The 27284-nt window shown below is 34.3% G+C and overlaps 1 protein-coding gene across 1 annotated transcript in view; it reads right to left on the bottom strand.

The window, feature by feature from the left end:
* PSME4 (proteasome activator subunit 4) overlaps positions 1-27284 on the bottom strand; it is a 99100-nt gene that overhangs the window by 24354 nt on the left and 47462 nt on the right. Inside the window, exons 15-34 of the mRNA XM_069495253.1 lie at positions 26128-26226; positions 25856-25925; positions 25322-25389; positions 24492-24707; positions 23810-23967; positions 22373-22468; positions 14576-14631; positions 13524-13580; positions 13241-13296; positions 13051-13149; positions 11559-11621; positions 11330-11425; positions 9885-10016; positions 7615-7824; positions 5780-5916; positions 4863-4916; positions 4432-4561; positions 3672-3753; positions 1195-1348; positions 615-684 (exon numbers count right to left, since the gene is read on the bottom strand). Coding sequence (XP_069351354.1) covers positions 615-684; positions 1195-1348; positions 3672-3753; positions 4432-4561; positions 4863-4916; positions 5780-5916; positions 7615-7824; positions 9885-10016; positions 11330-11425; positions 11559-11621; positions 13051-13149; positions 13241-13296; positions 13524-13580; positions 14576-14631; positions 22373-22468; positions 23810-23967; positions 24492-24707; positions 25322-25389; positions 25856-25925; positions 26128-26226 — 2103 coding nt within the window. The remainder of the gene's footprint in view (positions 1-614; positions 685-1194; positions 1349-3671; positions 3754-4431; positions 4562-4862; positions 4917-5779; positions 5917-7614; positions 7825-9884; positions 10017-11329; positions 11426-11558; positions 11622-13050; positions 13150-13240; positions 13297-13523; positions 13581-14575; positions 14632-22372; positions 22469-23809; positions 23968-24491; positions 24708-25321; positions 25390-25855; positions 25926-26127; positions 26227-27284) is intronic.

Below are 27284 nucleotides of genomic sequence, written 5' to 3'. Positions count from 1 at the left end.
GAAGCCTGCAATTTGAGATCAACCTGGGCAATATAACAAGACACCATCTCTACAAAAAATAGAAAAATTAGCCAGGCGCAGGGGGCCTGCTCCTGTAGTCCTAGCTACTCAGGAGGCTGAGGTGGGAGGATTGCTTGAGCCAGGAGGTCAAGGCTGTAGTGAGTTACGATCACACCACTACAGTCCAGCCTGGGCAACAGAGTGAGATCCTGTCTCAACAAAACAAAACAAAACAAACAAACAAAAAACCCCAAACCTACAAACATCATATAAATGCAATAAAAAACTAAACACCAGTCATTATCTTTGCCTTCGAGAAGCTTGTTTCAGACAAAACTGATACAAGGAATTAGCAGCTAACTAAATAAAGCAGTTCCCAAGGAAGTGCTAAATGGGGTAGTAACTTGAGAGTAACTTTAGATATATCAAGATCTGTGTCAACTGGCCCTAGTAAAAGGGGAAGAGAGGGAGAGAGGGTTACATGTGCACTAGTATTTTCTCAGTGCTATATTAAAATACACAAATTGGAAAAAAAAAGACCTAAGCTGAGACTGAGATAAATCAGTGGCCAAAAATAAGATGGCATTTGAACCATGGTGAAATGGAATGCTTACCTCTGTCATATCCTCCCTGCTTCTGCCAAGCTTAGGCTGCTCTTCCACACCAGCATAAACAACCATATTCCTATACAGTAAGAGTTTATATTTATAATATGCATAGAAAAAAATACTAGAGCTTCATGGATAGAAAGCATTAGAAGGCACTTTTAATGAACTCTAACTAGATGCTAAGTTTGGGGATATGAGTACATCAGTAACAGTCTGAGCCTTAAAAATCTATCAGATGACTGTGTCCTAATGACAAATCATTGGAATTAATAAGAAAAGACAAAGAAATATTTCTCTGGGCTGGTTTAGGCATATGTATTAATAGGTAGGAATATAATTTAGAGCAGATATTAACAACATCCTTAGCCATATATCATACTAGGATTAACAAAGGCTAAGGGTTTTGGTACAAGGAAAGAGGTAGGAATGAGGCATAGCATTGGCAGGAGCTAAAGAAAGAGAGGAAGAGGGAAGAGGAAAAAACCTTTAGGTGCCTCTCAACCTCCCCAGAAATCCAAATATGATAAAACAATTATATCAAAGGCTATTTAATGATAGATAAGGTACATGGTAAGTTATTACTTACTTTGGCCAGGTGTAGTATCCCCAGTGAGTTTTTTCCACAAAACAACATGACTCCCACTCTGTTTTAGTTCTTGGCAAACTTTTGCTATCATAATGCAACCAATGATTATCAGACCTATCACCAGCAAGAATTTGGTTGGGTTTAGGATGTCCACCTAAGGAAAAGACAGTGACATATGATGAATTTAAAAACATTCATCCAAGCATTATATTCAACTTTCGATCAATAGTAATAGTGCAACTTTTCCTTCATAACAAGACTCTTTTTAAATTCTCTCAAAGCAAAACCATATATATGTGCAATTAAGGGAGCATTTCAAACCAGAAAAGAAAAGATGGGATTATCCACTAAATGGTGTTGGGATGGTTATTAGCAGGGAGCAAATCAAGTATTATACATAGTTCATCCCCTGTAGCCAAATTAGAAGGATTAATTTTGTTGAAACTTTTTAGCTTTGAATTAATTTCAGACTTACAGAGCTCAACGAATTCTTATATATCATTCACCCAGACACCCTAAATTTTAACATCTTACAATGTATGCTTTGCCATTCTTTCTCCCCTACCACACACGTTTATTGAACCATTTGAGTGTGAACTGTAGACATTCCCTTAAATAACCAAAATGTAATTCTCAAAATCAAAAAGTTAACATTGATTAACTGTGCTATTATTTCATCAACAGACCTTATTCAAATTTTGTCAACTGTCCCACTGAATGTCCTTTAATCAAAAGTAAAAAATTAAAAACATTTTTTCTAGTCTACAATCCAATCCAGGATTAAACATAACATTAAAAGAAATTAAAAGAAGGGTGGGTGTGTAGTGGCTCACACCTGTAATCCTAGCACTCTGGGAAGCCGGGGCAGTAGGATGCTTGAGCTCAGGAGTTGGAGACCAGCCTGAACAAGAGCAAGACCCTGTCTATACTAAAAACAGAAAAAATTAGCTGGGTGTGGTGGTACCCGCCTGTAATCCCAGCTACTCGGGGGGCTCAGACAGGAGATCGCTTGAGCCCAGGAGTTTGAGGTTGCTGTGAGCTAGGCTAATGCCACCGCACTCTAGCCCAGGTGACAGAGCGAGATTCCATCTCAAAAAAAAAAAAAAAAAAAGAAATTCAGAGATCTGACAACTATAGGTAATGTTTTAATCCTGGATTGGACTTGGACTGTAGGGCGAATAAAAAAAAAACATTTTTTTCTTTTGGAAAATTCTGATATTAAGGTATAAAGAAGAAAATTAACCTCGCCCCTAATCCCATACCCAGAGACAAAAGCTCACAAAATTGATAAGAGTATTTTAAGTCTTTGAAATGCAGTTGGATAAATAACTAATATAACACATTGCCACATTAGGGGCCATGGTGTTTCATTATGAAAACAGAATTAAAGCTTCAAAAACAAAATGATTCTTTCCAATTTAGTGAAAAATGTGTTTTTTTTATTGTTTTCTGTATGTGAGTTATATGTAACTTGAAAAATAGTTTATGCCACTCCCAAGATAAAGAGACGTGTGAGTTATGTATGCTTCACAAGGCCCCGGGCTCAAAACTAGCATGAGTTAAATACATGGCAGTTAATGTGGTCACTGTTTAGTGGGTGAGATAAATAATATGAAGTAGGGACACATTTGCCCAGAGTGTATAAAAGGTACAGTATTATGAAAATATGAAGAGTCAATCTATTTTTTAAAATACTTATTACTAGTTTTACTATATCAAATGTTTCTTTCATAATATTATCTTTTTTCTTTCTTTTTTTTCCCCCTAAGACAGGGTCTCACTCTGTCGCCCATGCTGGAGTACAGTGGCATAATCAGAGTTCACTGTAGCCTCAAACTCCTAGGCTCAAGCAATCCTCCTACCTCAGCCTTCTGAGTAGCTGGGACTACAGGCCTACATCACCACACTTAGGTAATTTTTAAATTTTTTGCATAGACGGGGTTTCACTATGTTGCCCAGCTGGTCTCGGACTCCTGGCCCCAAGTGATCCTCCTGCCTTAGCTTCCTGAAGTGATGGGATTACAGGCCTAAGCCACCATGCCCAGCTCATAATGTTATTTCATACTTTGCGTTAATAGCCATAGAACAATATTTGAGGTAAAGAACGATTAATATAATTCATACATTTCAAGGAAATTTTCTCAGTTTTACTGAAAAGCACTCTTTTTCACTGTCACCTGGGCTAGAGGGCAGTGGCAGCATCATAGGTCTCTGCAACCTCAAACTCCCAACCTCAAGCAATTCTCCTGCCTCAACCTTCTCAGTAGCTGGGACTACAGGCGCACACCACCACGCCCAGTTAATTTTTCTATTTTTAGAAGAGACAGGATCTCTCTCTTGCTCAGGCTGGTCTCGAACTCCAAACTCTGGGCCTCAAGCAACCCTCCTGCCTTGGCATCCCAAGGTGCTAGGATTACAGATGTGAGCCAACGTGCCCAGCCTGAAAGGCACGCTTAATTGCTTTTGGTAGTACTTACTGATTTCATAGGGGTTAATGGTCAGCTTTTTGTGAGCTCTTTTTAGCTGTTTGAGAATACCAGCCACAGCTGAGATAGCCATCTAGAAAAAACACAGGAAGGTATACATGTCTCAACATTTTTTAAATCTTGTAAATGGTCACCTGCTTTACTCAAAGTAGAATTGGATTGTTGCTTTCAAAATCACCTTAGCCATTAACATCTGGTGGCCATATGAGTGCCAACTCTGCCTTTCAATGAGTCATCTGTAGTCCCTACTCTAGGAACTTCACGCATGCTAGTCTCTCTCCCTAGAAAACTTTGACTCTTTTGCTGTTAAACCAATATCTGCTCATTCTTCAAATCTTAGCCTGGCTTTTTAAATGTCTTTCTCCAATGTGCCTAGGCCAGCACTCCCTACCCTCTGCACCTCACTTCTAATACTATGAGAGCGAAAAATAAAAAGTTGTACCCTCAGACTTCTTTCCCCTCCTGAAACACTGCACACTCTATTTTCTAATTTTTTGAAGTCAAACTTTCCTTATTAGCCTAATAAACTTGCTCCCTGCTATATCCCCAGTGTTGAAATGCACAGTGCCTAAATACATCCTCATATATTTGTTAAATGAATCATTATCATCTCTGAACCAACAGAGGGAGATTTCAAATTAATACAATTCAAAGTATTTAATAAGTGTGTATTATTTGTGAAGAACTTAAAGACTTCAGGGGAGGTAAATATTCTTAAACCCAAGATTATAGCTAAAAATAAGGTATCTACCTTTCGAACCACAATTGCATCATGGTTGAGATTCTCAACAAAAAACCGTATGGCACGAAGAGGCAACACTCGGTCATCTCTCAAGAGTAGAGACAGAAGCCCAATGCCTATATGTTCAAATTTCCAGGGCCTTAAAAAGAGGGAAAAATGACAAAGCCCATCACACATAAAACCACTTTTTAAAAAATCTGTATTTGAAACATATTATAATTTTAAATTTCTTGAGAATTAAAATAGGTCTATTGAAGAACACTACTCCTATCATCAGCCCTAAACCTCCCCTCCCATCTCTTTCCCTTCTAATCACCTTCTAAATACACAAACCAGAGTACAATTTTTTGTGATACAGCTATTCATGGCCTTTGATATAGAAAACTCCTATAGTATTTAAAAGAAATGCTTTGAGAATTACAAACACTTTTTACACTTACAGATTTCTTTGCTCCACACCGTCTAGCAAAGTGTTCACCAAATTTTCATAGTTTCTTAAAAAGAAAAAAAATTCAGGTGAAGTACTGTTTTACTATGATACTAAGATAACACCAAATAATGTCATAGAAATTCAAATTCCAGCCAAATTCACCCTCCTCCCACCATGTCTCATCACCAGACCATAAAGTACCCGGCGAGAAGCAAGCCAAAGTGAAAGCAGATGGGTGAACAGAGATGCTGGGAAAAGAACATGAAGGGCTAGGTACAGGGAAAACTCAACTGTTCCCAAGTGGGCATTCAATAGTAAATCTGTAAGTAGTAATCGATTAGGAGTGGTCTATCTACGTAGATACTCCAGGTATCTGAAATACATTAGGTAGTCTCTAATATAAGAGTTCATTGTTTATAAAGACATTTTAGAAATCGGCAAGTAGGAATATTCATATACTAATTATAAAGCAAAGACAAAATCAAGAAGGCTCCTGCTTGAGTGTTATCTGGTTCCAAGAATCCAAAAACTGTTAACTAATATCCTGATAACCAAATTTGATCAAAAAGTAATTATTATAAAAGCTAAGAGTGATACACATGCTGAACTTGAATTTAAGATTTAATGACTAATATGTGTACCAATTACCAATTACATTGTTTTCCAATATTACTATCTAAAAAATAAAAATAAAAAAGAATTCACACTGAAAAGAAGATATGCTATTAAAATAACTCTCTTTTTAAGATGGTGTTTTCTACCTTCACAGCTAAAAGGGAAAAGTAGGGATCTTTGCAACAATTATCTCCCAATCTTTTCATTTTTTTCAGAAGTCAATGTGTAAAATCAGTAAGTAGTTATGGTACATCTATATTTTAGAGATATTTAAAAGATGTCATCTACCTTAGCAGACCATTCATGGATTACCTTAGGGCATCAGCATTCTTTTCTTGTTGGCGTTTAAGTCCTTCTTTTATTTTTTCTGGGCTAAGCAGTATCTGGTTGATAGAGGGGTTTTTTGACTGTTGAAGTAATTCTGCTATAGCGATGCATGACTTTGGAATCTTAATAAAAAGAAAAAAAGCAGGAAAAAAATTAAGTTCCGACCCATACTACAACATGGGTGAACCCTGAAAACATTAAGTGAAAGAAGCCAGATGCAAAAGTCCACATATTTTATGATTCTATTTATATGAAATATGTAATGGGCAAATTCATCAAGAGAGAAAGTAAGGCCGGGCGCGGTGGCTCACGCCTGTAATCCTAGCACTCTGGGAGGCCGAGGCGGGTGGATCGCTCGAGGTCAGGAGTTCGAGACCAGCCTGAGCAAGAGCGAGACCCTGTCTCTACTAAAAATAGAAAGAAATTATCTGGCCAACTAAAATATAGATATAGAAAAAAAAATTAGCCAGGCATGGTGGCACATGCCTATAGTCCCAGCTTCTTGGGAGGCTGAGGCAGGAGAATCGCTTAAGCCCAGGAGTTTGAGGTTGCTGTGAGCTAGGCTGACGCCACGGCACTAACTCTAGCCCGGGCAACAGAGTGAGACTCTGTCTCAAAAAAAAAAAAAAAGAGATAAAGTAGATTAGTGGTTTCTAGGGGCTTGGAGTGTGGGGGAATGGGAAGCAACTGCTACTGGGTATAGGATTTCTTTTTGGGTGATGAAAATGCTCTGGAATTGGAGTAGTTACATAACTGTGAATATACGTGTATTCAACTGTACATGTTAAAAGAGTATGTGAATTATATCTCAATTAAATTTTTTTCTAAAAAAGAAAACATAATCTAATGACAGTTGCAAATAGCAAGCTTGTTTTATTTGAAAGAGATACACTTAGAGCAGTGATTTTTTTTTTTTTTTTTTTGAGACAGGGTCTTGCTCTGCTGCTCTCTTTCATCCCAAGTAGAGTGCAGTGGCGTCATCACAGCTCACTGCAACCCCCAAACTCCTGGGCTCAAGCAATCCTCCTGCCTCAGCCTTTCAAGTAGCTGGGACTACAGGTGCACACCATGATGCCCAGCTAATTTTTCTATTTTTAGTAGAGAGAGGGTCTCACTATTGCTCAGGCTGGTCTCAAACTCCTGAGCTCAAACAATCCTCCTGCCTCAGCCTCCAGGAGTGCTAGGATTATAGGCATGAGCCACTGAGCCTACTTAGAGCAGTGATTTTTAAACCTGGGTGGATATGTCAACCACAATCACTTTAGGAAAGAGGGGGATTCACCTATGCTCATGCTTCCTTTATCCATTCCCACATCCTCAGGGGGTGTGAATGTGGATTTGCAAGTTCCCAGATGATCTGCTATCTCTTTCAATTTGAGCATCACTGAACCTTACATTCTTTACTCTTTCATTTGTCACATTATCCAATTTTAATTTCCTTTACTATAAATTATGAATCCAGTGGTCAATCTTTTGTGACTCTGGCAATTATGTCTAACCTCATAAAATATAACTCTTTCAAAAATAAAGGCATGGACACACACAAAATAATGGTAAATTACAACAATGTAACAACTCCTTATAACCTCTTGATAGAAAAGAACCTGGATCTCTCCAGGCCATGCTCCAACTTGCTACTTCAACCCATTATCTACAATGATCACTAAAAGTACAAAAAGGAAATAGATAAATGCTTTTTAAAAGAACATTAGGATCAAATGCTAAGAATGCTAATATTGAAAAAAGACAAGAAAAATAAAAAGCATTTTAACAAAGCAGTATTTCTACTAAAATTTGAATGAAAAAACGATTTTGCTTACTGTGAAGTCCAAGCCAATTGTTTCATATTGCCTATGAATCTTTTCTGCAAGATCATCAAATAGTCTCACTATTGATGGCTTTTCCAGGGACATGGCTTGACTAAGCCCTGAAGAAACAATTGCTGGCCAAGTCTGTACGATACAGTCCCAGTCATGAAGGTTTGCCAAGCACACACCACTGTGATTTCCGAGAAGACAATACAAGGCACCCTGCAGGAAAAAAGTATGTTTATGAGAGAAATAAGAGGCATCATTTAGTTACAGTCAATGCACTTACATGTTATTTTTACATATGCATTGATTACTTAAATGTTTAATACTGGTTAATAAATAGGTTCACACATTTAAAATATTATTTTTATAAACTTGAACATGACATTTAAGTGGCATTCATTAAATTTTCTGTAAGTCATTTAATAGAGTGTTTGCTCAAAGAATGGCTATTAAGGTAATAGAGAAATGTAAGGATGTTTCTAAGAACATAGATACCATTCTGTTTTCTTCTACTATATCATAAAGTCCATGAAATGTGCCACTCTTAATATTTTAGGGCCTAATGTTTGAAATAATTTATGAAGTAGTATTTAACACCTGGTTGCCAAGACTTTTACTACGTATATAAAAATTGGATTATTTAATAATACTGTATTTTTTACTCATATAAGTCCAATTACTAAGAATCATTCTGTTGACAGCAGGTACCCTTTCTAAGGTACCCCTTTCTTCATAAAAAATAGCTATTAGTATATCAAAACATTTTGTTGTTTCCAATTTCACTCTAACTTGATTCCAAACTGGCTTCTTCCCCACCCTATATACCACTCCACTCTACAGGTTCTCCATAAGGTCGCTTGCTGGTAACCTTGATTTTGTTGAACCAACATATTATTTTTCAATTTTGATTTTACTTGACCTCTTTGATTTTATCCATTTAAACTGCTTTCAACAAAGTCAACAACATGACATTCAATGAGTCAGACCTTCTATAACAGTCTTGAATTACACATCTATATGGGATGGGGGTGGTTGGCAAACTTTTTCTGTGAAAGGCAATCCATCTGGTCTCTGTCTCAACTACTCTTATCTGACACTGTAACGTGAAAGCAGCCATACACAGTCGAGGAATGGGCACGTCTGTGTTCCAATAGAACTTAATTTACAAAAGCAAGCAACTGAGGCTGAGCTATAGTTTGCTGACACCTCTGCCTTACAAGCTAACTTAAAGGAATATTTTTACGGCTCATTTTAATTATCTCCAGAAAGCAACTAACACTGCTGATTGAGGCTTCCTTCTGGAAAGATCTCTCCTTCCTTACTAAAGAGTCATTCCTCCTCATTTCTTGATACCTTTCCAATCTCTCCCATGTCAGCCGGCTCTTCTACTTGCCTTCTAAAGAAGTTTCAATACATGCCCCTTGGTCCTTTTCTCACTCACCTCCTAGGCTTATCTTACCCATGCAATTGTCTTCAACATACCCAGAAATGGTATGCTTTAAACTCAAGATGTCTAAGTGCATACCTGACACTACCTCTGAGTTTATAAGAAACACTTCAAATTAAACTTGTCCAAACAAACTATTTCATCATCTATTCTCCTAGTCTCTCTCTCTCTGATGTGCCCAACTAGTTGTACAATCCAAAAGCTTAGTAATTTTGACATCTCTTTTTTTCAGTCTTCCCATATTCAATCACCAAATCCTATCCCTTCTCTCTCCTAAATCACTCTCAATTTCTTTCCACCTGATGGTATAAGCAATCATTATATCTTACCTATACTTTATTATATCACTATGGGATGTAGTGCTTGCCTTATTTGTGTCATTTTTTTCCTTCTCTGCTCTAACCACATAAGCTTTCACTCGTGCACCAACTCACTGCATTTGTTCCTGTCTCAGGCCCTTCCTTCATGCTGGTGATGCACTCTCAACTTAGATCTTTCATCCTCCCTCCCATAGGCCAACCAGACTACCCATTAGAGTATAAGTTTAACTTTTTTCCTCAGGGAAGGCTGCATCTTATACACTGATCACAAACATAAGTAAATAATAATTAGGGAGAAAAAAAGACTCTACCTGTTTAAAGGTGAATTGTACTGATATCTTCAACTTACTTTGAAATACATAAAAAAAGATGGATAGGTAATAACACATCATAGCAAAATTTTAAATACAGATTCTCAATGGTGAATATATGGATGTTTACTGTAGAATTCTTTCTGCTTTTCTGTATGTTTGAAAATTTTCAGAGTAAAACATAAAAAAACTCTATACCTTGAACTGCTGTTGTGTGACATCTTGTCTATCAGGCCGTAAGAACTCCAAAACCAAAGGAATGATATCTCTGCAACAGAAGTTATATGCTCCCAATGCAGCAAAAAGTGTTTGTTGAGCCTTATTTCTGACCTGGAGAAAGTATTATTAACAAAAGGCTTTTATTAAACAGTAGACAAACTATAAAAGATTTCTAAATGAATTACCAAAATGACTAATTTAAATGTTTTTCTAATTAACAAGAACAACAAATGATTATCTTTATATGAAAAGGAAAGCACATTATCATCAAGCACATCTGTGCTTTAGGTTGATGTTGGTTCAAATACTTTTGATAAAGGGGAAACTGAATGGAATCGATACGCATGTGTTCAGTAACATGGCTAAAAGGGATCAGCAGACTATTAATCTTTTTATTCTTAGTTACTCTTATTTTAATAAGAGTCAGATTTTCTCTTCTGTCCACACAAGGAAAATTAAAAACTTTCCAGAAGGAACTTAAATAAGCAAAAGAAACACAGAACAACTTCACCTTTTCAATGCAAACCTCAAGTATAGCCCCACATATTTGGCACCCAAACAAAAGATTCAATGTAAATTTATAGCCTATGAACTACTGATTATAGTATATAAGCAACACATTGTAAATATTTCAAACTCTTTGAAACATTACTTTGGGACAAATGTCTGGGTTACAGACTAGTTATAGGTTGAGCATTCCTTACCTGAAATGCTTGAGGCCAGTAAATGTTTTGGATTTGGGGGGATTTTGGAATATTTGCATTACATACTTACTGATTGAGCATCCCAAATCCAAAAATCCGAAATCCAAAATGCTCCAATGAGCATTTCCTTTGAGCATCATGTTGGATTTTTTTTTTCCTTTGAGCAAAAAGTTTTGGATTTTGCATTTTCAGATTTGAGATGCTCTTAACTATATACCTGATTAACATTATTTTACAAAGATAGAATAATTGGCTGTACATGAATCTCTTACTTTTTCCACATCTCTGTACTTGGAGACAATCTCTTGGTCCTACGCTACTTTAAAGAATAAACCCTACACTTCATATTGTAGCAGCTTTCTAAAACCTAAGCATAATGTCTAGGAGGAATTAAGTGGCCTTCACAGACTGGACTTCAACATCACACTAGCACTATCTTTCAACTTTAAATGAAAAATTGAGAAGCAATTACAAACAGCAAAATTAAACATTATAAAAAATGACTAGCAAAATTAGTTTGAATATATTTGCAATTTGAAAGGTATTTTCTTCTATGCCAATATGAGTTAAGAGGGCCTAGCTTTTGGTTCTGGTTTTCTTACTTCCTAGCTGTGACCTATGGGAGAAATTATTTATACTGCCTTTTTAAATGGGGATATTTAGATTGCGTGTAATAAAACAGGAGGGAGGACGAAAGCAGAGTATTTGGTTAAGGCTTACCTGACTGTATGAACTGGTAGATAAACGCAGAAGATCTCTGATCATATTCTGATGTATCCTTTTGTATTCACAGCCCTCAACAGTTAGTGTTCGTAGCTAAGAAAAGAAAACAAAGTAAATCAAACCTCAAAGTATTTACTAAAAGTTCATTTCATTAAACACAAATAACTAAATATTCATCTGGAAAACTAGCTTTTTAAAAGTCACCATGATTAAAAAAGATATTTACCTCATGCTGCAACATTACTCTGTCAATCAAAAGTGCTCTGATATGTTGTTTTTTCCCATGGAGCTGGAAAACAAAGAAGCAAACACCTCAACATTTTCCCTAAATGACTTCAACAAAGGATTCCTCTAAATCCCTTGATGAAAAATTAGTTTTAAAAAGGCCCATAGTGGACTGGCAAATGGTGGTGGTATTTCATTCATTCTAAAGCCATGAGGCTTACATTTAAAATACATTATCTCAATTAATTTTATGGATAATAGTAAAAATATCCCTCTTTTAAATGGCTCATCCAACCCCCTGTTTTTCTCTGACAGTTTATTAATGGATCCATGCATGGGAGAACAACACAGCTGGGTCATTATTCAGTTAAGTATTAAAAGTATAAATACAGCCTAAGAAAACTGCTCAGCTACTCTCTTACATTTATAGAATGCCTTTCAGGGTAACTGTATATGTTTACTATAGGATATAACATTTTATAGTTCTAAAAATTCTCATTTAAGCTTTTACCCACATAATCTTCCACCCAGTCTCCAAAGGCAGATACCTGGGACTCAAAGACTGGTCCTCTTTCACACCTGTATCTCATTAGTCATCAAGCCCCACATTCCACCTTTTCCAAAACACCTTGTCTCCATTCCAATGCCAGTGACTTGATTCTGACTATTTTTTCACATGGGACTGTAACAGTTTAACTGTCCTCCTTGCTTTCAGTATCAATCTTTTTGTACTTAATTTTCACAGCAATGGCAGACCTTTTTAATATTTAGTGAACTGAATATTGATCTTTCTGATATTTAAATCACATCTACTTAAGAGTCTTTAATGACTCCCCCACCTCACAATATAAAACTGGAGCATTTTCTCACAACAAACAAAACTACAAACAACCTGGTTTACCTCCTACCACTCCTTCCTGCAGCCACTGTTCCCTAAAGTATGCCATTCCTTCTCTTTAAAATATCTAGCACCTCTTGTTTAAACAATCAACTCACACAACCTTTTTCAGTAAAACTTTCCTGTAAAATAACACTGCCATGAACACTTCCTATCTTACTTAGGTACTCTTTCCTCCATGCTCCCAGAGCAGCTTATACTGACTTCCACTGGAGCACAAATATAATACAAGATAAATTTTTCTCAGATCCACATAATGTATGATGCTTTAAATTCATGTCGGTGGCCAATTCCTCCTGTTTGTTCATTCCTTCAAGTTCTTAAAAGGCAGCCTGAATGCCATTGTCCAAATTACCACTGAGAGTTCAGATATTGTCATGGAAAATGACAGAAGATTTTGCATAAGGAAAATACATTTTTTTCTACAACCCATTTTATTTCTAACATGATGTTTTTAGCCTTTACATAAAATTTTAAAATTTGCTCATTTTACTTATAGGGAAACTTCCTTTCTATACTGAATAATCCCTAAATCAAGAGATTATTATATATCTTTTTAAAAAATCAATTCAGACTTTTAGGTGAAAATACTGACCCGATTTTCCATTGATTTCTTTACTAAGTTAAAGCTTTTCCATCGGGAATCAAATTCATGCTTGTGAGATCCTTGGAATTGCAAAAGGTCTCCAATAATCTGTGTCAAAGAATTTCAAATTTTATTTATAAGTCATCAAGTCAAGCCTGATCATATTAATAATTATGCAACTATTAAACAACAATTGTACCTTTATGATAAGAAACAATGACTTGGTATCATCTTCTGAATTATCAAGTATGTGGTCTATAATGAGAGAAGAAAAGGGAATTTGGTTAAAATATTTTGAACTACTTGAAGAATTCCAATGCATTATTAGTCAAGGATCCATTAGTTAACGGGCGGGGGGAATCGCTGCCCCAATATTCTCAACCATTTAAAATAGAAAACATAAAAGTAAAAACTTATATGCTATAGGATAAAATTCCTAAATACTTAAGCACAAATACATTAAATGCATATATAATACTTACTGAGAAGTTTCCTTATGACCCTAGCAATTGCTTCTCGGTGGTTCTCTCTGGATAGATCTATTTTTAAACAAATAAGAGAAGGCATTTTAGACATTGAATGCTCCTCAGGACCATTATATCAATAGCTTATGTCAGAAAGGAATAAAATATCCAGGAAATAAAACAAATGGATCTGCCTTTATCATAGTTGAAATGGCTAGGCACGATACAAAGTAACTTCTGAAACCTCCACATTTGAAATGAACTGCTTGGAGGACTGCTTGAGCCCAGAAGTTCAAGGCTGCAGTGAACTATGATCATGCCACTACACTCTAGCCTGGGCAACAGAGTGAGACCTTGTCTCAAAATAATAATAATAATAAAATGACCTGCTTATAAAACTTTACTGTGCAGGAAGGTAGGGGAGGTGAGGAGGATAGGAAGAGAAAAACCACCTTTGCCAATATTTCAAAGGCTATAGTCACTAGAGACCACAAATGCACCGGGTTCTCTAATTAGTTATAGGGGACCCAAATCAAGCAAACAATTATACCTTAGGAATTAATGTATTTAACTAACTCTAATGTTAATACAGCAACGAGGAAGTGTGAATTTCTATTAATGTTAGATTCAGACATTAAATTAACACAATAAAATGTGTGACATAAATATTGATATTTAGCTTACTATGATAGAAATATACAAAGATCACCGGAATATAAAATTACAATATTCCCATTTACATCAAGTATTTTATGTAAATCCTGAAAAAATTTTAAACATAAATGACCATTATGATATGAAAACCTACCTCTACATGTAGAAAGTATTCAAATATTGATTTACTGACCCAATTTCTTTTATTGGCTATTCTTTATATAACTTTCCAGTTTCTTCAGAAAAAGCAAAAATGACTATTGTATAATCAATATTCATTTTATATATTAAAACAGAGGCCATAAAAATCATAACTACAAAACTATTCCATTTTGACCCTTGGAGCAGAACTGATTTAAAAAAAAAAAAAAAAAAAAAAAGCCCACACAGATACACTCAGATTAGGATTCACATACCATATTCAAGTCCAGTATACAACTTTGTCTCTTCCAAGGACACCATACTTGGTACCCTGTATAAAAACAAGAGTGCTTGCATTTATTAATAATACCAATACAAAGCATTAAAGGGAAAAGTCTCATTGCTAGACTGTTTAAATCAAAACAAAGATAATGCTCTTTTAAGAAAAAGAGATTTCCCATCTTCAATACTTCAATTCTTTACTCTGTCCTTCTGAAGATTCATACTATCTGTTTTGGTAAGAACCATATTATTTATCATAAAGAAAATATTAATTTAGTGACTTCAGAAGAAAAAATCACCTCCCAAAGAAATACTGATATTGAATATTTAAATGTAAGAGATTAAATCTGATAGTAAACATTTATACAAAGAAAAGTCAGCTTCACAATGGTATAAGAATGATTAAAACTCACAAATTTTACTGAAGCATACACAGCAGGCTAGTTTAAGATAATCATTACTCTTCTGCTTAAAACCACTCAAACGGATCTCTCCTAACATCTGCAGTAAAATGCCACTCCTTTTGAAGAAATTCAGATGTAAAAACATTTTGTTTCCTAATTTAAAGATATGCTGCAACAAATTATGTTACCACAACCATATCTAAGTAGTTAAATTTATTAAACAGTTAAAAAAAATCAGCTTTTAAGTATGCCAAGAACAGATTTTATAGAATTAGAATCTATATATCTGAAATCTAAATTTTCTTCAATGAAAAATATACTTTAATTTTCAACATTTTACTTCAAAATATGAGATTCGATTTATAACTTTTTTTAAACAAAGAGATGATATTATTTAAGAGAAAAAACGTGCACAAATGCCAACATGAGGTAACTAATAAGTGGGACTTTTATTATTATTGCTCATCATCAATAAACTGCATGGCATTTACAATAAAGAAAACACTGATTTTTACGTCAACATATCCCCAGCTATATTGTATACCCCCAAAAGTTGTTGAATTAAATGGGTTATCTATGCCTTAATATTTGACAGTTATGAATTCAGATATTTATCTAAATAACAAGTAATAACATTGTAATTTCTAAAATGCCAGTTATTTATGTCCATTGCCATAATCCAGTGCCTAGGATAGCAACAATACTTTCTCAAGTTTCAAACTCAAGTCTACAGAGTATAAACAAAGAATGTCTTTTTCAATAACTTATTTCAAAGTTCACTAATACTTTATAATACAAAATGCCAACTTGCTTTTTCAGAGACTTTAAAGATCAAATTCTTCTTAAAATTTGGATTTCATTTTATAAAGCTTCAACCTTTGGCAACAGCTTTCAAACTTGAGCATCCTGTATATTTGTGTATGATCAAAAAATATATATGTATCCAAAATCTATTTAGTAAAAAAATCAGATTCCTTCCTTTACAATGAACTTCAACTCTATTAGATTTCTCCACCAAAGAGAAAAAGCCTGTGTTCAGAGAGTAACAAAAATAAAGCCTGAGAGGGTTACCACTCCCCAACCCTCAACTGGAGCATGGTGAAGTGCTTGCCACGGGCTGTCATGTGAGAATACTTGCCTCCCCACTGCTGCTATAAACAGAGGTAGCCTGCTAAAGTAGAAACACATTTTCACTACACCCAGGCCGTACCTAATGTCATATGATATTGAATCAAGCATGAATTTTAATTATTGTCACATTGTACAAATAAGATTAAAAAAAGCAATCTCCATAGCAAATTATTCTCCACAATTTTTACTATATCAAAAAAGATTATCACTTGAGAATCTGAAGTGGGTTTTTTTTGTATGCATTTCTGGCTCTGGTAACTGTAATCACATTCAAAAACAGGTTTCATCTAAGAGACTTGATACCAATTTCTTAAATCCATGTGTCACTTTGAACTGTTTCCGTATCAGAAAATTCAAATATTATCACTAGACTCCTTAAAAAAAATACAATCCTGTACAAGATGTAAAAATATTAAGTAATATATTTAAATAAAAATGTCTTATCTTCTTCCTCTACTTTTAAAACCTAAATTAAAACACATCTTCCATATCTCTTGTATACAGTTGACCCTTGAACACAGGTTTGAGCAGCCAGGGTTACGGGTCCACATATATGCAGATTTTTTTCACCCAAATGCAGTTCAAAAACACAGTATTTGCAGAATGCAAAACCTGTGCATATGGAGGGCCAACTTTCTGTATAGGCAGGTTCCACAGGGCCGACTGTAGGACTTGAGTATGCATAGATTTTGTTATACACAGGGGTCCAATACCCCAGTTATACCAAGAGATGACTATGTAAGAAGATATCCGGTTGGCTATATATGTCAGCTTTATTTCTTCTTATCCACCAAAAGTTCTTCCTATGCTTACTCACCTAAGATTCAGTTTTAACTTGATTTCTTCTTATAAATCATGAATTAATTAAACTCCAATTGGATTTACATGCTTTACACTAAATGCTTCTCAAAAGTGTAAATAGGTATTTCCAGGAAATATGTCTTCTGAACTTAGGAGAATGATTTTCTAAAAGATCTCGATCCAGTACCTAAGTAAAACTTCACAATTCTCTTTGTGGCACATTATAGGTGTAGGAGTACCCAGACCATACTCTAATATTTAAAACTGCTCTGTAACTTTTAGTTATGTACATAATCTTTTTTTTTTTTCTTTTTTTGAGACGGAGTCTCACTCTGTTGCCCCAGCTAGAGTGCCGTGGTGTCAGCCTAGCTCACAGCAACCTCAAACTCCTGGGCTCAAGCGATCCTCCAGCCTCAGCCTCCCAAGTAGCTGGGACTACAGGCATGCGCCACCATGCCTGGCTAATTTTTCTATATATATTTTTAGCTGTCCATATAATTTCTTTCTATTTTTAGTAGAGATGAGGTCTTGCTCTTGCTCAGGCTGGTCTCAAACTCCTGAGCTCAAACAATCCGCCTGCCTCTGCCTCCCAGAGTGCTAGGATTACAGGCGTGAGCCACTGCGCCCAGCCCATAATCTTAAATGAATAGGCTTAACGTACCATCAACATTTACAGATCTATGTTCTGATTAAAAGCTATAACAGCAATATCTATTTAAATCAAATACCATCATCACCTCCCTCCTGCATGTGAAGTTTATCCTACTCATTCACCGGTTCTTTTTACAAACAGTAATATCTGACCTCAGGAACTAAATATAATTCTGCAAAATAATTCCAACACAACATATTATAAATAATACCATGTATAATAATAATAAAGTTAAATTAGCTTCACAGCTCTTGGATAGTACCAGGCCACCTTATTTATAACAAAATACATTCAAATATTTGTGTCATTGTGCCACTAAAAAAAAAGACATGAATTTTCAACAAGTATGTTATTTGTACCACAAGATGGCAATCTTCTTTAGATTTGATTAGAGTAAACTGAAAATATCACTGGTATATAAAAGGATGGTGAAAAAACGAAGAAATGACTAATAACATAAAAACAAAATATATACTACAAATCACATATGCAAAAGGAAGCTAGATGAACTGTCATCAAACAGCTGTGAACAATAATATAAAATTCTTCCTGTGTACAAGTAAAAGAATATCCTACTCATACCAATAATCCTTATCTTCTCAAGTAAAAACCAACATAAAAGATATAAAACCAAGCCGCTAATAGGTTTTTTCATTTCAAGGTACAAGTGTTTCACAAGAGACAATTAGGCCTATTTTTGTGTTCCTTTGTCCAATTCAATCCTAGGTATCAATAATAGCTACAAACACAACTGAAAAGCTGGCTCTCACTCTGCCAAGTGAATAAAGGTTTCTAAGTAAAGAGAAATCTTACATACTGCTAGATTTAAAATTAACTCTGAGAATAGGAACTACTTCCATGTCTGACATACAAGCTTTTAAAAATCAATGAAAACAGTCAGAAGGTGAAATAAGGAGAAAACAGGGTTACTCACCGTGGAGTAGTAACTGTTTCCTTTTCTGTGTGCAGCTCCCCCAGCAGAGCTGGGTAGTTTCCTGGAGGTGCCAAGAGAGGTTAGCTAGCCCTGCCCCTCATTGCATAAGCAACACATCCTTTCACATATCAATGAAATGGTCTCACTATTAGACCTTCAGTATGAATTTTTTGACTGAAAAGTTAGTAAATGCTGAGATCCTAAGAATGATGTAACTAAGAATGATTTAACAGATCTATCAGAGGAAAGGGGGCAAAAAGTAAATATTTTGAGATGAAAATGATGACTCCTCTACCTTGAGTAACCCTGTTTTTCTTTTTAGATGTTAGTTTTTGCATCCTGTGATAGTTGGTTAGACCTAAAAGATTATATAGAGAGTGGACTGCAAAGTGAGAAATTAATGACGATTTCAGGATTAAAGGCAAGTGTCCAAAATTCCTGTGTTGTCCTGGAAAGACATAATCCTACTTCCACATCTATAGAGGTAGAACTATGAGTATGAACTATATGACAAATATCTCTCTTAAAACATAAACTAAAGGTTCCGAGAGAAAATAGGTTCTATTTTAAGATTAATTCCACAACCTGTGGTATCTAACAAAACTGTTAAAATTCAAATGGTTCTAAATCATACTAAACTAGAAAAATTTACCCTTAATTACCCTCTAAGGATCTTATTATACCCATCCTTTGAAACTATTAATATATAAAGTTTTAAGTATAAGATACTTAGTAATCCTAGATTGCTAAAGGTACAAAAGTACAATGTGGATACCATTAGGTAGATCATTTACTTCTATACTTGGGACTTTGCTTTTTATTTTTTGTCAGTCTCTAATCACATAGCACAGAAAATAGGTTTTCCCATTCAGTAGACGTTTCCCTGAACGATGACATTTTAAGACCATCCCATATACAAAATTAGGAAGTTAGATTTTCTTACAGGAAAACTCCGAAGTACACTAAGCTTCTAGTTTTTCATCACTAGAATTTTCCAGAAGACAAATACTACTAAGACATGCACAAGGCAAACTTAATACTGAGTAATATGATCCCCCCCAAAATTATAGCAGCTAGAATATTTTACATAATTAAGATTTCCATAAGTTTAAAGTTTTAAGAAAATCATTTGAGTTGCTATGTGCTTCCAAAAACTGGTCTGGTATTTCAGAAGATGCATGTCTCATAAAACCACAGCCAAATTGTTTGTTATTAACAAGAGATACTTCCTTAGGCATTACACTAACACATTCATCACAATTATGTGTCTCCTTTACTCCCCCCTACCTTGTACATTTCCCTCTATTTCCTAGGGAGTAACTAATGTCCTAAATCAGAGTTTCCTTTTTCTCTTGTAGTTTCAAACTGATCTGCTGATGATCTCCATGAATTTGCTACAAATATCCTTTCTTCACACGAGGCAGTGTGATTTCATATCACAGAACAATGGAACCATCAATTGAAATTATTTTATTAGTTTTTTCAAATCAATTTAGATTTAAAAGATTTTTACAATTACTGACCTATACTGGAATAAGCATTTTAGAAATTTTAAAGCTATTTTATGTTATTTTAGTGAGAATTAATTTACCATCTGCAAAAAAAGTCAAAATGTTACACACAGGAAATAAATGTAAAAAGTTATACTTCAGCAAAATAAATTAAAATTTCAGATGAAGGTGGTTCTAGTTATAAATTGAAAAAGACTATTAAGAACTATTTAAAAGTCAAAGGAAGACTTAATAAACTACTTCGTTTGATAATTCAAAGACAAAGAGCTACACTTTTTTTTTTTTGAGACGGGTTTTCTCTATGTTGCCCAGGTTGGTCTTGAACTCCTAGGCTCCGGCAATCCTCCCCGCCTCGGCCTCCCAAGTAGCTGAGACTACAAGCTTGTGCCACCTTGTCCAGCTATTCTTAATTCTACTTTAATGTAATCATTATCCACATAGATGTGCGTAGCTACAAAGCACGTTAAAAATGCTATTATTCAATGATTTTTGAAAACTGAAGTTTTAATGTTTTATTTCGTTGTCATATATTAGATATATTAGAAAACACTTTCTATTTTTAAATACTTTAAATATATAAAATTATATTTATTATTAAATATTTTGTATTACTTCGTTATGTTTTATTAAATTTTCACTCTGTGAAAATCCTAATACATAAAACATTTTAGTCTAAATTTACCTTTCCTTTTCAATATTTCTGGGAAAAGCCTACAGTGGATACTCAGGATTAACTTTGTAACTTATAATGCATAGTAATATAGGCTAACAATCTACCTATTTATATCCTATGGTATTCATAAAATTTTTATAATATATTCCTTTCCTTATTAAAAGTGCATTTTGTTACATAAAAATCTTATTGGCTTTATAATAACCAAATATATGAACCTTGTATGATGCACACTTATTTCAAAGGATATAGACTTGCTTCAGTTTACTATTAAAGTGCACATGGCATAAAAAGAGCTACATGCTTGTATGAACTACAAGAGAAACCTCTAAGCCTCCTTAGCAGCACTGCAACCTAGTAATCACTCAGTGCTAAAAATTTACTAACACAGAAGACACATGCTTTTGTTCTTAAATAAGTTATCGAATTAAAGACCACAATTCATTTTGTCAATACCTTCAGGTAGAACTCAACTTGCTTGATGTGCTATATTTGCTAAGTATGAAATAGCTTTTTGCATGCCATAAAAGGGTCAAGTTCTTACTATAGTATACACTGTTAAGATCACAGGGAAAAATCCAAACAATTTCTGTAGGCCTCTCATTTTAAAATAGTGTTTAAAATCAATCTCTTTTAACAAAAATAAATTTTGATACAACTGCTGTATTAAACTATAAAACTGATGAAAAACAAAAGTTCTTTTAATAGAATTTGGCAAATTCCTAGGCAGACTTAAAACAGATTTACTTACCTGAAATGACCCTAATTCTCCTTTTCAAACCTAATAAACATCTAATAAGTTCCATGCCTAAAAACAGTTTTTAGAGTGAAATAAGTGGGAATTATGGAAAAGTGTAACTCTTAACAATGACTACACAAAATATGAGAATGAAAAGCAAGCCATATTTTTAAACCACTCCTTGAAGCTTTTTAATATTTTTGTTGTAAATCAGCAAACAATTCTCTTTATGTTTTTTGAAGGGGAAAGGAGGCTTCTTACTCATTTTTATGTGATTTTCATTAAGTTGCTTAGTAATGAGATGTTGATCTTGAAAAAAAAAATGATCTTAGTGTACTGAAACTAGCATCTATCTACTTAATAATTAAGCTACAGTTATTATATACAGCTGATTTTATTCTAACTCAATTTTTTAGCTTAATTGGTAGCACTAACAATGGATTAAACTGAGATATTCATTCAAAATAACAATACTCTAAAAAGCACTTAAAATCATTAAAGCAAATTGGTAGATATAAAAAGTTCAAAATAATAATAAACATTGAAGAAACTTTTACTAAGAAACACCCAGTTTTTTTGCTATAAAATCCTCAATCAATATTTACTGCAGACCAAAAAAAAGAACTATTTTTTCTGTCTTATATAAAGAAGAATATTTATCTTAACTCAGTAAACTAACAGATGAATTTAATATTTCCATGTTGATATTTTTTAATTGACTAACATCTAAAGTTATTCTATCCTGGTATTATATGAAAATCTGAATAAAGCCTTCAAGAAGTTTATAGACCTAAATTTTGCCTCAGGTGTTTCTGACTTACCAATGATAAATAAAAAGGTTTTTATTTATGATACAGAAACATCAGCAATAACAAAACAGGTAACTCATTAAGTGACTAAGACTTATATGCCAAATGGCAAAATAAAGTAGTTATTTTTACTTACAGGTTAGTAACTGGCTCTCCTTTCAACGGAGGTAGGAGGTTTCCTGAGCCAATTAAACAGTTGTGCACTATAGTCAGACTCTGTAGAATATCGTCTCTAGAAAAGATAAAAGATATTTCCATACTTTAGAAGATGAAGCCTTTTAGAGTTTAATACAAAAACTTTACTAAGTGGAGAATATGCAAAATTAAGGCAAAGAAATAGCAAACATCTTCAGTTTACTAATTTAATAGTAAAGGGTAAATAGTTATTCATTGCTAATAGTAGACCTGCTTACATTGAAACAGGCTGTAAATAATCACAAATAACAACAATCAATTGTGCTTTGTGAAGCAATTCCGAATTTAACCACCTCTTTACCAAAGATCACTGCCACTAACAAAAAGGGAAAACAGTGCTACAGAAGATCTTCCAACTTATTTGATCTTTTTAAAATGGAACTAGCTCAACATTTACTTCCAAAAAGCAGTTCAAGATACTATATAGCTGCCATTAGTTAATCAGACTTTTCTCCAAGCCCATTCTGACTGAATATGCTTATTACAGATTTCTGTGTTTGATACATATTAATTTTCTTGTTATTACTGTAGAAACTTTCAAAGACTCAAACTATTGGCCAAGCGCGGTGGCTCACGCCTGTAATCCTAGCACTCTGGGAGGCCGAGGCGGGCAGATAGCTCGAGGTCAGGAGTTCGAGACCAGCCTGAGCAAGAGTGAGACCCCATCTCTACTAAAAATAGAAAGAAATTATCTGGCCAACTAAAATCTATATAGAAAAAAGTAGCCGGGCATGGTGGCACACGCCTGTAGTCCCAGCTACTTGGGAGGCTGAGGCAATAGGATCGCTTAAACCCAGGAGTTTGAGGTTGCTGTGAGCTAGGCTGACACCACGGCACTCACTCTAGCCTGGGCAACAAAGCAAGACTCTGTCTCAAAAAAAAAAAAAAAGACTCAAACTATGAAAGTCTAACGCTTTCAAATAACTATTACTTGTTAAATACCCATGGGAGAGAAAAAAACAATCTCACAGAAATATTTTTCTAAGTAATATTATGTCAATAATGTGAATATCTAAAATGAAGCAACCCAATAAAATCTAAGTTGTATCTAGGAAAACAGGCATTTCCTTTCAAAGGGGGCATACCTACACACATTTTTCAAAAGATACACAAAAGTGAAACTGCTAAGTAGAAGGCACCAAAAACAAACTAGAAAAAATAACCCAGAATTTTTCTATCTAAAATGTTTAAATATTGCCAAATTTTCTGTTATACAACATTATATTAAATGGTTTTCTAAGTATACTTATGGCAGATTTTCAAAACACATATTGAAAATGAATACATTAGATATGCCATATATAAAAAGAGAAAGGCACAAAAGATTTCTTTACTCTGCAAATGAATTAACACTAACTGATTATAAAAGAAAACCAACCTAGACATTTCGAGTTCTCCATCTCCACAAAGCTGGAGTTTGAAGAGCTCAGGCTGAAGAAAGGAGTCCAACAGATAGAAGGCAAAAGACACTTCTTCTGAGGAAGGAACATGCCACTGAATTCCCAGATTCCACAAGTCCCCGGGTTTACCCCAGTCCTAGAAAAGAACAGCATCTATTTAGCAATTTGAGAAGTTAATAAAAAACAAAAACAACAACAACAAACAAACACACAAAAAGCCTCCACATATAAACAATTTAAAGATTTGAAAGGAAATGCATAAATAATCGAAACCTAAGCTGACAAATAATATGCAAAAAACTGACACGAAAACATTATACTGCCCCTTTATTATCAGTCCTGAAAAAAGTCTTCCTGAAGAGCACTCAATGAGCTCACTATAAGAGGGACAGCAAATTTATGTGCAGCTATTTAATTTGGCAATAAAATTATATGGAACTATGGAGGTTAATTATGACATACCAAGTTATTTCACATAACAATAGAAGAGAAATCTGGAGTTTTAGCTTCACACACAGTGACAGCATAAGTTTCATACATTCCAATAATAGTTTTAATAATATATTTTAAAAACAAAAAAGTGACATCTTTAAACACAAGAACAAAATCACACTTTGAATCCCTTATATCCTTGAATCCTATATTATTGAAAATGCTTGCCTTGATAGGAAAGTATTCAGAAGGAGGCTTGTCAAAACCACCTGGCACGCTGCAGTATTCTGTAGGGTAGATAAGCGTGGTAGAACGAAGAAGATGATGCAAAAGGTTACAAGAGAGAGTGTAACCCTGCTTACAAGTTAAATGTAGGGTTCTTTGGAGAATCTTTACAAGCTGCTCCTTATAAAGAAGCAACTTTTTTCCATCCACTCGAGTAATCTGAAATGAGGGGGGAAAAAGTTGAAGACATTTTGGCTAAAAGATCAAGAATCAGTAATTATGCAAAGTTCAATGTTTGGTCACTAAAGTAGCCTAAAATAGTGTTTCTCTCAATGACTTTAATTCATTTTAGGACTGTCACTTTAACTGTCTAATAATTAATTTTTAAATATTAAAACACACTTTCTGAGCTTAGGCTTTCATGTGCCATAGTAATACCCCTTTCAAAATAGTCTATCTCCTTAAACAGACAAATTTAATTAAATTTCTGAACTAACTCATAAAGAAAAGTTTGCTTGATGGCCAAATTTAAAATGTAGAGAAAAAAATTCCCAAATTTAAACTTTTTAAATTAATGAGTTATCTTTATTAGAATTAATCTGTAAAAACTCAGTCAAGTAGATTGCTGAACATGCAATAATCAATAATTTGCCACACTACTTTGACAAGGAGAGAATATGAGATGTTCCGACTTTCTCCAGCCACACATCAAGAAATTTCTAAAACTTCTGACTTTCCAACGTTTTAAAGACAGTTTGTCAGAAACGGCTAAATCCTAAATGCCAGTAAACATTTTCATAGTAGTATTTTCTTATTCCAAAGATTTATAATACCTCAGACAAAAGTTGAAGATTCCATAGTAACTCCTTGTCTAGCTCTTCTTCATTCAATACATCATCATCTAAAAACAGCAAAATAGTATCAGGGGGGAAAAACTATGCATTCAACTAAACACATCACTTCGTAATATTTTTATTTAATATTTCTAATGCTGAGGAAAGTCTCTTTCAGGAAGACTTTTTATTTCTTCTTCATGAAGCTGAACTTGCTCCAAAAGAAGGGAGAACTCAATTATCAAGAAAATAAATACATCAACCAATACTTCTGCTCCTCTACATCTCACAAAGTAACTGATATTTTTGAAGGTAACTTCTAGATAGATGTTGCATGAAAATATTAATTCAATAAAGTAAAATTTCTAAGCTACCTACCAACCTGGATATCTTTTTGGGGGACAATTCCTATCAAAACTGCAAAATGAAAATATTGTATAGCTAAAAGAATCTCTTGTCATTAACAGAGTTCTAGAAACCAAGAAAAAAATTTATCTAAAATTGTAAAGACAGAATAATGACCTCATGACTTACTCATTGTAAGCTGAGTTATAACACTGCAGCAGTGGGGAACAAATAGCTTCAAAGATTCTTCTGGGCAGCACTGAAAAATATTTGTATAAATATGGTTTTTTGAAAGGTAAATATTTAACAGTCACAAAATATATAGCAGCACTATTTTCGGTGGCAAATAAAAGCTATAGGCAGCTATTCCAAGAAATATGTATTTAAAGTATAACAAACACTTCTGAAATAGCCACATAAACTTATTGGTTGCTGAGTCATTAATTTCATCATAAACTCACCTTTACAGCAGCACGGCACATGTCTGCTACCATGCGACCTGCTACTCTTGTTTCAAATATATGTGAAATAGAAAAATTAAAAACCTTCTGAAGGGCCACCTGTTAAGATATATAAGAAACAAAAATGTCTAATTAGCATTTTTTAGAAAATTAAATATCTAATGGAACATAAAAGAAAATGATAAATATATTCAGACTATTCCAAAAATGACCAAGTAAGCAATTTTTAACCATCTGATTTTATGAGGATTTGCTTAATAATGTTACATTCAGGTCTAAGAACAATCTTCGCATGAGATTCTAACTTGAACAAAACATTTGAAGTACAAGATTTAACTTGCTACAGAAACTCTACACTGGTCTCCAACTCCTGAGCTCAACAGATCCTCCCGCCTCAGCCTCCCAGAGTGCTAGGATTACAGACATCAGCCACCACACACCTGGCCTTCAGAGTAATTATTTTTAATTGTAAAACTTTAAAAATACAGTTGCTTCTTGTTATTCTTAGTTACATTCTATAGCTATTGTTCCCAGGGGAAATATAGGATTAGGTTCCTATGAGCCTTTGGTTACAGTATTTTCATCAATGGGATCAATACACAATCCTGTTCTAAATGTGTTTCTGTTTACATATTGTTGATTCATTAACATTGAACTCAAGTCAATATACTATAACTCATGCCTGACAAAGCTTACCTAACACATGTATTTTTTCCATGAGGCACACCACAACCCTCTCATGCTTAGGAACTCTAGATCACATTTATGCATTAACTCTTACAGGCATTTTTTTGACATTTTTATTTTAAACAGCAAAGTCACCAACAAAAAGCATGAAAATGCAAAAAACATGGCACTAAATAGATCATAAAAAGAACTCTTGCTTACAGACTGCTAATGTTAAGTAGGCAGAGTGCCTTGTTTGACATTGGCTGGAAACATATGCATTAGGTAACTTATATTTTTGTCACCCTGAGCATGTCCTCATAAAAGCACTGATTTGGGGGATACAAATAAATCTGGGCAAGTAGGTGGATTTGCAAATATGGAATCTGTAAATACTGATACTTGACTGTACATCTTTTCAAAAGTTTAATATGGATAGAAAAGATAAACTGGCATGATATGCACACTTAAAAGTAACTTAAAGTTTAATT

This window comes from Eulemur rufifrons, chromosome 19, assembly GCF_041146395.1.
Source record: "Eulemur rufifrons isolate Redbay chromosome 19, OSU_ERuf_1, whole genome shotgun sequence".
Lineage (NCBI taxonomy): Eukaryota > Metazoa > Chordata > Mammalia > Primates > Lemuridae > Eulemur > Eulemur rufifrons.
Note: the sequence above shows the minus strand (reverse complement) of the source record. Positions and strands in the feature narration are given on the sequence as shown.